Below are 9337 nucleotides of genomic sequence, written 5' to 3'. Positions count from 1 at the left end.
TCCAAGGGGTGTGAATACTTTTGCAAGGTACTGTATATTTAATCTTTAAAATGTTAGTAGAAAAGTGCTGAAAAAGTGCCCCAAAAAATCTACCCATATTACGGATTCTTGAATATACAGTACTTTCATCCACATTTTTAGCATTTTCCATTTAAACACAAAGAACAACTGCCCCTACAAACCAACTAATACCTTTGAAAGCAGCCTATGTGGCATCAAGTGTCAAAATGTACAAAGTGTAAATAGGATCATTTTGGTCATAAAGGCATAGAACCTGTGCGTCACAACAAGTAAATTAAGGTTGGGTTTGGATTACAATTATGTCAACAATTCATGCCCCCTTTTGCCTAGTGGTGGAGCTCGTTTTGTATGGCCGGTGCCCTGGGTGGGTGGAGATTTTTTTCACAAGGACCAATGGAAGGGACTAAAATAAGCAAACTCTGGGGCACTGGGCCAGGCAAATAGAACTCGACCATTAACACGTGGTGGCAACGTGTTTTCTACAAAAATACTTGGTGAGTTCGCTTTGCGTGGCCCTGGGTCAGCGGAGAGCACTTCTTAGGAGGACCAATGGAATGATCGAAAATGAGCAAACCCCACCCACTTGGAGCACCTGGGTCATGCAAAACAAACTCGCCCACTGGAATGTCTTTCCCAGACAGTGGTTAGTAACATTACCTGCCCTTACTCGGGAAATAGCTACTCTGGTGAAAATGGCAGTCTTTGTCTAGAGAATCATTGTACCATCTAAACCTCTGAAATATATTTTCCCTAACCTAAAATATATTGTATCTGTTTGAAGCTGGTATAAATAGGGAAGCATATAAATAGTGCACATAGAACAGATCTACCGCTTCTTAGACTATCATTCAATGTTAATGAAAACTCTATAACTCACATTTATATGTGAATTTGGTCCAGTCGCCCCAAAAAGTTACACATTGCAGCTTTAAGGTCAGTTACAACTACTTCTGGTACAAAGTCACAGATACTTACAGATCCTTTGGAAATAAATGGTATATGTCTAGAAGGTATTCGGCACAGAGCAATACCAAAGTATTTCATGTAAGAACTGCGGAGGCCATGTGCACCTCACAAAAGACCTCATCCAACTTCAAGGGGCCCATGTCCAGTTTGACATTGCACAGAAAGTGCAACCCTTCTGGTAACTACTGTGCCTATCAATTATCCAGTAGTAGTAATTATGGTTCCTCAATATACATTTAACATATTACAACATAGGCTATGTGTTACAGCACTACTTTTGGTGTCCCCCTCAAGAATTGCTCTTGAGAAAATGTAATGTATTTGTCCCCTCCAAAGTTGATGTCAGATTTTCGCCCCTGTCCAGATGTGACTCATAATGAGATGCATGTGTCTGTAATAATGGTTGCCAGGTGTGCGTAAAGGTGGGTTGCCAGGACCTGTGGTTAGAAGACTGACGCAGTTGAGTGCTGGAGAGGGGTAGTGTGAGTAGACGTAACAGAAACACAACACTTTGAATGAATAGCCAAACATTTTTCATAAGTTTCTATTGATTACATTTATAAAAAAATAACTGTTAAAAGCATGCAAAACATACAAAAACCGACGTGTGAAAATGTAAAAGAAAATATGCTTGTGTTACAAAAGGTTAATTAAATAAAACGTGTTACTGCTAGACAGACAGTGTCTCTATGCAATCATTACCAATTTGGGGTAAAAAATGACCCCATTTGGTGCTTTTAAGAAACATTTGTTGGTGATTTTATTTTTATTTTTTTAACCACTACTACTATAACAACAACAACTACAAGTACAACAACAACTCATCCCTCTGTAACTCTTCCAGTCCAGGAGAGGGTACTTCAGAAACCTAATCATGTGTTGGAGATGCCTGGAGGACCTCTCTCCCTCACTTTGAGAGACAGCCTGGAGCCTCCACCCGCAACAACCTCTACAGTCAGCAGTCAGTCGGTGAGGCCAGACTATACAGACACACCTATACAGTACATGCAGAGTCACATAACCTGTTAGATAAGACTTTTATGTTCCATAACATGAGGTCCAAATACACAGACGTCAATGCACTATTGTTGTATTTACATCCCAGTAAACACAAAGTTTAGTCAAATATCATGGATCTGTCGATCAGGTAATAACTTTATTATCCCTTCAAATGAGGTCAAAATAGTCTGCACTGATTTTATTGCATGTTTGATTTTACTTGATGTTATAATAAGTAAAACAGGAATTGACAATATGAGGAATGACATTAAAATAAATTCTAACGAAAGAAATCTGTTCTAAACTAACAAAATGGACAAATGCCAAACCAGCTACTAGATTTATCAGATAATCCAGACGCAACTGTATGGTCGACCTACAATGATAAACGTAGATAAAGCCAAACATAATAATCATTAAAACCTCTTAGGGCTAGGGGGCAGTATTTTCACGTCCGGATGAAAAACGTACCCAATTTAAACAGGTTACTACTCTGTCCCAGAAACTAGAATATGCATATTATTAGTAGATTTGGACAGAAAACACTCTGACGTTTCTAAAACTGTTTGAATGGTGTCTGTGAGTATAACAGAACTCATATGGCAGGCAAAAAACGGAGAAAAATCCAAGCAGGAAGTGGGAAGTCTGGCGCTTGTAGTCCTTTCAAGTGATTGCCTTGACTGTTTTCAGTGACTTAGGGTTCATTTTGCACTTCCTAAAGCTTCCACTAGATGTCAGCAGTCTTTAGAATGGTGTTTGAAGATTCTATGGTGAATTTGAAGGGAATACCAGCTGTGGTAAACTGGTGTCACATTATAAGGCATGGGCTCAAGTCACGCGCAATGACTTGGGAGTGAGCTGAGTTCATATTCACTCCTAAAGAGAACGGATAGGTCCGGTTGGAATTTTATTCAAGGTATATGATAAAAACAACCTAAAGATTGATTCTATACATCGTTTGACATGTTTCTACAAACTGTAGTATAACTTTTTTGACTTTTCGTCTGCACTAAGTAAGCATGCACGTAGTGGATTTGGATAGTGAACCTAACGTGCGAACAAAATGGATTATTTGGAAATAAATATGAACTTTATCGAACATTTATTGTGGAGCTGGGAATTCCTGGGAGTGCCTTCTGATAAAGATAATCAAAGGTAAATGAATATTTATAATGTAATTCCTTAGTTTTATTGATTCCAAGATGGCGGGTTTCTAGTTGTTAGTGTCATCTGGGCTGTACTCAGATTATTGCAAATTGTGCTTTCGCCGTGAACCTTTTTTGAAATCGGACAAAGCGATTACATTTAGGAGAAGTGTATCTATAATTCTGTGCATAACACTTCTATATTGATCAATGTTTACGATGAGAATTTACGTACTGTGTGCGCTCATTGTGCTGATTCACTGGAAGGTTTGGAGGGAAAACATTTCTCAATATTACGCACCAGTGTAAAATGCTGTTTTTGGATATAAATATGAACTTTATCGAGCAAAACATACATGTATTGTGTAACATAATTTCCTAGGAGTGTCATCTGATGAAGATCGTCAAAGGTTAGTGCTTCATTTAGCTGTGTTTTGGGTTTTTGTGATGCATCTAGTTGCTTGGAAAATGGCTGTGTGGTGTTTCTTGTGAAGTTTATGTCCTAACATAATCTAATTTTATGCTTTCGCCGTAAAGCCTTTTTGAAATCGGACAATGTGGTTAGATTAACAAGAAGTTTATCTTTTAAAATGGTGTAAAATAGTTGATTGTTTGAGAAAATGGAATTATGAGATTTTAGCTGTTTTAAATTTGCCGCTCTGATTTTCCACTGGCTGTTGTCAAACTCAATCCCGTTAACGGGATGAGAATGGGAAGGGGTCCCATAGAGGTTAACAGTGGAATTACCCAGGACTTACACCTTTTTTCTCTGACTCTAGAGTCACCAGTCCCTCCCATTCCATCCCTCCCTCCCTGTCCAGACATCGCCACCTGGTGGCCTAGAGCATGAACTCCATCTAGACTCCTACCTCCTGCGATACCTGATGGAGAGCCCTGGGGCTGGAAGAGACCTGCAACAGCAGCTGTCCTCTCTGGGCTGCTCTGTCCACCTCTATCCAGAGGACGGGAGGGCAGTGGTCAGAGATTCAGGCCAAGCTGGGTCATGTGGAGATGAGATCGGGTTTGGGGTGGGACCATGGAAGGCACAGGTAGAGAGACTGTTCAAACAGCTCCAGGAGCAGTACAAATGCCACTATGAGGTAGACCCACGTAAGCTCCAGACTCTGTTGCGGAGCAGTACCCTGGGTTCGGAGGATGTGAGGGTTTACTGCGAGGCAGGGGAAGGGTTTGCGGTGGTGGTTGGGGAGGGGCCCGAGGTCCAGGCCAAGCTGAAGGAGCTGGAGGCCTTCCAGGCTCAGGGTCTGAGCTCCGGGAAGCAGGAGAATATCAGCACCACCTGTCGCCTGGGACAGTCCAAACTCCGTCTTCTAGGGAAAGTGATAGAGAAGGATCTAGGTGAGGCTGTTCCAGGGGTGAGGGTGACGCGCAGTAACTCAGCTCAGCTGGTGCTGGAGGGTTCAGCAAGTGAAGTCCGGACAGCCAGACAGTTAGTTACAAATAAGATCTCTCTGGTGCTGGAGCAGGTGGTGCCTGAGGTGTCCCCCCACCTTCTGTCCTTCCTGAGGGATGAGTATGGGAGGCCTGGGAACCTGAGCAGTCTGCTGGGGTTGGGACTCCATGTGGAGGTAGAGTTGGGGGATAGAGAGCTCCGTCTGTTCTCCCTCTCCTCTGGGAAATTGGACCAGGCTGAGAAGGATCTGCTGGGGGAGTTTGGGGAGGAGAAGATTGATGTGCCCAACTGTGCCGCCCTGCCATCTGGACTGAAATCCAAGCTTGAGAAGAAGGTCAAGGAGATGAACCAGAGCAGACACAGGGTGGTAGCCAGGTATGGTCCTGGGTGTAGAGTGCAGTTGCTGGGCCACATGAAGGAGGTTCAGGAGCTGAGGGAGGAGATCGGGGCCTTTCTGATAGTCCAGTGTGGAGGAGACAGTGTGTCTCCCTTACCCGGAGATTGCTGACCACCTACCAGAACTGCTGGAGACGATCGGTGTGGAACACACTGGGGTGACCCTCTACCCCTTAGCCTCAGCCATCCACCCCACTGTGGTGCTCTGTGGACCCTCTGTCCGGGTGACCCAGGTTAAGGACAGGTTGGGCCCCGCTCTGGCCTCCTTGGTCCACCAGACTGTGACCATAGATCAGCCGGGGGCGCAACGCTACATCCAGGGCATGGGAAGTGAGTACCTGGGAGTGGTGGGCCGCTCTCAACACTGCCTCATGCCGCTGCACAACCACGGTGGTACTGCCGGCGAAGCTAGCACCGGCCCGAGACTGGAGGAGATGATCACATCCACCAGCTATCGCCTCCAGTGGGGGCTGCAGGTAGTGGTGCGTCAAGGTGACATCACCATGGAACGCGCGGATGCGCTGGTGAACGCAGCCAATGAGGACCTGGATCACGCTGGTGGCGTGGCTGCAGCTCTAAGGCGTGCGGGGGGGCCTGGGGTACAGCAGGCCAGCAGGGATCTGGTTAGGCAGATAGAGTACCCACAGGTACAGTGGTAGAGACCACAGGAGGGAAGCTGCCTTGTAAGATGCTGCTGCACGCGGTAGGACCAGTAGGTGGCAGCGTAGGTGGGAATGAGCGCCCTCTGCTGGAGAAGACAGTAAAGGCAGCCCTGGATCTGGCAGAGACCCTGGAGCTCCAGACCCTGGCCATGCCCTGCATCAGCTCGGGGATATTCGGCGTTCCTCTGAAGGTGTGTTCTGAGGCCATAGTCTCTGCTGTGAGGGACTTTGGGAGGGAACAGCGCATCCTTACCAAGGTCACTCTGATTGATGTGAGTGGAGAGGCAGTGAGAGCCATGCAGGAGGCCTGTGATAGGCTGTTACAGGGTAAGAGGGAGTTTCCTGGGTGGGAGGTAGAGTCCAGCACCACCACTACACATGCTCCTCAGAGAGACACCACTGCTGCCTCCGCCAGGGGAACAGCTGCTCCAGAGGTCTGTGTCCAGGTGGAGATCATCCAGGGAACCATAGAGAAGCAGCAGGTGAGAGAGATACACACTGACATGGCCACAGCCTTGATTCAACAACACTCTGTGAATTATGTTGATTTCATACTGACTCAATGTTCTCTTTCTTTTTCTCTTTCCATCTCTCTCTCTGAAGGTGGATGCGCTGGTGTCCCCCATGGTTGGTAGTGACCCTCTCTCCTCCCGAGTGGGTAATGTCTTGTTGGATGCAGCTGGACCGGCGCTGATGACAGCGTTTCTGAGGGAATCAGGGGAACAGACTGCACCTGGTGACAACGTTCTGGTGGAGGGACTGTCTGGTCTCAGCTCTGGCCGTGTCTTCTTCCTCAGCTGTGCACACTGGGACAACAACTCCCAAGGACCAGCAGTACAGGTGTGTGTGTGTGTGTGTGTGTGTGTGTGTGTGTGTGTGTGTGTGTGTGTGTGTGTGTGTGTGTGTGTGTGTGTGTGTGTGTGTGTGTGTGTGTGTGTGTGTGTGTGTGTGTGTGTGTTGTGACCTTTGAACCTCCATTAACCCTTGACCTCTGGTCCTCTCTCAGGCTCTGAGGCAGGGTGTAAGGAAAATTCTGACCTCTTGTGAGAACCGGGGCTTCCCTTCCGTTGCCTTCCCTGTAGTTGGAACTGGTGTGGTTCTCCAGTTCCCTGACAACGTGGTAGCACAGGTTCTGCTAGAAGAGATCCGTAGGTATGAGCAGAACCGAGCGAGCAGAACCCCCTTCCTTGTCCGCATCATTGTCCATCCAAATGACACAGATTCTACCAAGGTGAGCAGAGACTTTTGAAGAAGGTCTCACTCAATGCATTGGGGAAAAAATCCTTTAACTTCAATGTTTCAGCCAAGCCATTTTATAATACTGTCATACATCCATAATTACAGATTATTTTCAATAATAACAGTTACAGTCCTTCATTGCAGTTGTATTGTTTGTTCTAATCTACAGGCTTTTCAGACTGCCCAGAATGCTTTGCATCTCACAGGGTTCGTATTAGGTACTCGACCAGAGCAAGGTGAGTTACAACACTTCACCCCCACCTTTAAATCAAATACATTATTACTATATGATTGATCCATTTGAAGATATAATGATGAACCCTCCCTATAAACATCAGGATTGGGCTGCTGGGGAAAACCGGAGGAGGTAAAAGCAGTGCTGGAAACACAATCTTCGGACAAGATGATGTGTTCCTCTCAGACAGTTCCTCCACCTCCTCAACACAGATATGTAAAGCTCATACCAAGAACATCAAAGGAAGAAACATCACCCTGATTGACACACCTGGATTCTTTGACACTGACATCCCTGAAGAGGAGCTGAAACCTAAAATAGTCAAATGTATAACAGAGTGTGCTCCGGGGCCACATGCCTTTCTCATTGTACTGAAAGTTGAACGGTACACAGTCCACGAGAACGAAGCCATAGCGAAAATCGAGACATATTTTTCACCAGAGGCCTTCAAATATGCCACAGTCCTCTTCACTCATGGTGACCAGCTCAATGGTTTGACCATTGAGAAGTTTGTCCAACAGAATGCTGAACAAGCTTGTGGAGAAATGTGGAGGCCGCTATCACGTGATCGACAACAAATACTGGAACACCAATCAGCAGGGTCAGTACAGGAATCAGTACCAAGTAGCAGAGTTACTCAACACCATAGAGAAGATGGTGAGAGATAACGGAGGAGGGTTCTACACCAACGAAATGCTCCAAGAGGCAGAGAGATTAATACAAGCAGAGATAGAGAGTCTTAGGAAGGAGTCAAAAGGCCAGATGTCAGAGGAAGAGATGAGAAAACAAGCCAAGGAAAGAGCGAGGAGGAAACTCCTGATCAAATTGTCAGGGATAGCAACAGGTGCAGTGGTAGGAGCTCTACTTGGGGTAACACTGGCGATAATGATTCCACTCACACTCGCTACACAACCATTGATCAATTTAGTCAAAAGTAATATAGCAGCTTCAATGACAATAGGGCCAGCAGCCGTGGCGGAGGTAGCATTACCAGTACTTACAGTAGAGTCAGGGCTGGGAGTGGGTTCAGGGATAGGCATAGGTGCAGGGGTAGGCATAGCTGCAGGAGTTGTTGCTGGGACCGCTGCTACAGCAGGAGCAATAAGAGGAGGGATAGTAGGAGCTACTGCAGCAGAGGAGGCAGAGACAGTACAGGAGGCAGCAGGGAAAGCAGCCAATGTTGTCTACCATGAAGCTAAGGGTCTTTATGACCAAGCAGGACACCTTTTGAAAGGTTACAGTAACAGATCAGATACAACTGGATTCATGCATAAGAATCATACGTGGAATAATTGAAAGAGTGATGGCAAAGTGTGTTTCAACATCTGACTAACTATGTAGACATCAGTCAGTTATATTCCACTGTTGAATAGCTCTTTGTCCCATTTCTTTTTCTTTCTGTTTTGTAAAAAGCAGATTACTGGGTTGTACATTCAGGGTTATACATAGGTGTGTTCAAACTTTTGTCTGGTATTAAACTGCATTGGGTTCTGGACCATGACCATCCATAGGCTTATGGTTCACACATGCGGTTGAGGGAGCAGGTTACCATTTATTGGGTTACCATTTATTTATCACAAAGCAGAAAACATTTTCATACGTTTCAGTAACTCTAAGTAGATGCTATATACCTGAAACTATTGAGTGATGGCAATGTGTGTTTCAACATCTGACTAATAACTATGTAGACACCAGTCAGTTCTATACCACTGTAGAATAGCTGCTTGTCCAAAATATGTAGCTGCTTGTCCAAATGTAAAAAAAAAGAAATAAATACTTAGCATACATTTTTCATTTTTATAGTTTTGTAAAAATCAAGGGATATATATTGCAAATAGTTCTGTGGCAGTCATGAAAATGTGTCAGCTGGTTATTGACATGCAAAAGTCTGATTTTAAAGTTTGAAGAATATAATTGAATGTCACAGGCGTCGAAATGAGTAGACCAAGGCACAGTGTGTAAAGTGCTCGTATTTCCTTTATTTATGATAACACTTAAACAAAATAACAAAAACCACAGCCAACAGTTCCGTCAGGTACATAGACGAAACGGAAAACAACCACCCACAAAACCCAAAGGAAAAACAGGCTGCCTAAGTATGGCTTCCAATCAGAGACAACGATAAACACCTGCCTCTGATTGGAAACCATACCCGGCCAAAACATAGAAATAGAAATCTAGAAAAAGCCCACATATGAACGGAAAACCCAAAACCACCCAAAACAACCACCTGTCACGCCCTGACCACTCTACTATGGAAAAT

At 45.0% G+C, this 9337-nt stretch overlaps 1 protein-coding gene across 1 annotated transcript; it reads left to right on the top strand.

Annotated features, from left to right (window-relative positions):
* Positions 1-1872: 1872 nt before the first annotated feature.
* LOC123728748 (protein mono-ADP-ribosyltransferase PARP14) lies at positions 1873-8850 on the top strand. Its single transcript, XM_082964577.1, is given in 9 exon segments — positions 1873-1956; positions 3911-5001; positions 5003-5568; positions 5571-6082; positions 6204-6440; positions 6607-6831; positions 7009-7046; positions 7178-7597; positions 7599-8850. Coding segments are annotated over 9 exon segments (3945 nt in total). The 3' UTR covers positions 8371-8850.
* The last annotated feature ends 487 nt before the right edge of the window (positions 8851-9337 follow it).

Source organism: Salmo salar, chromosome 18 (assembly GCF_965601325.2).
Source record: "Salmo salar chromosome 18, fSalSal1, whole genome shotgun sequence".
NCBI classification, from domain to species: domain Eukaryota; kingdom Metazoa; phylum Chordata; class Actinopteri; order Salmoniformes; family Salmonidae; genus Salmo; species Salmo salar.
Note: the sequence above shows the minus strand (reverse complement) of the source record. Positions and strands in the feature narration are given on the sequence as shown.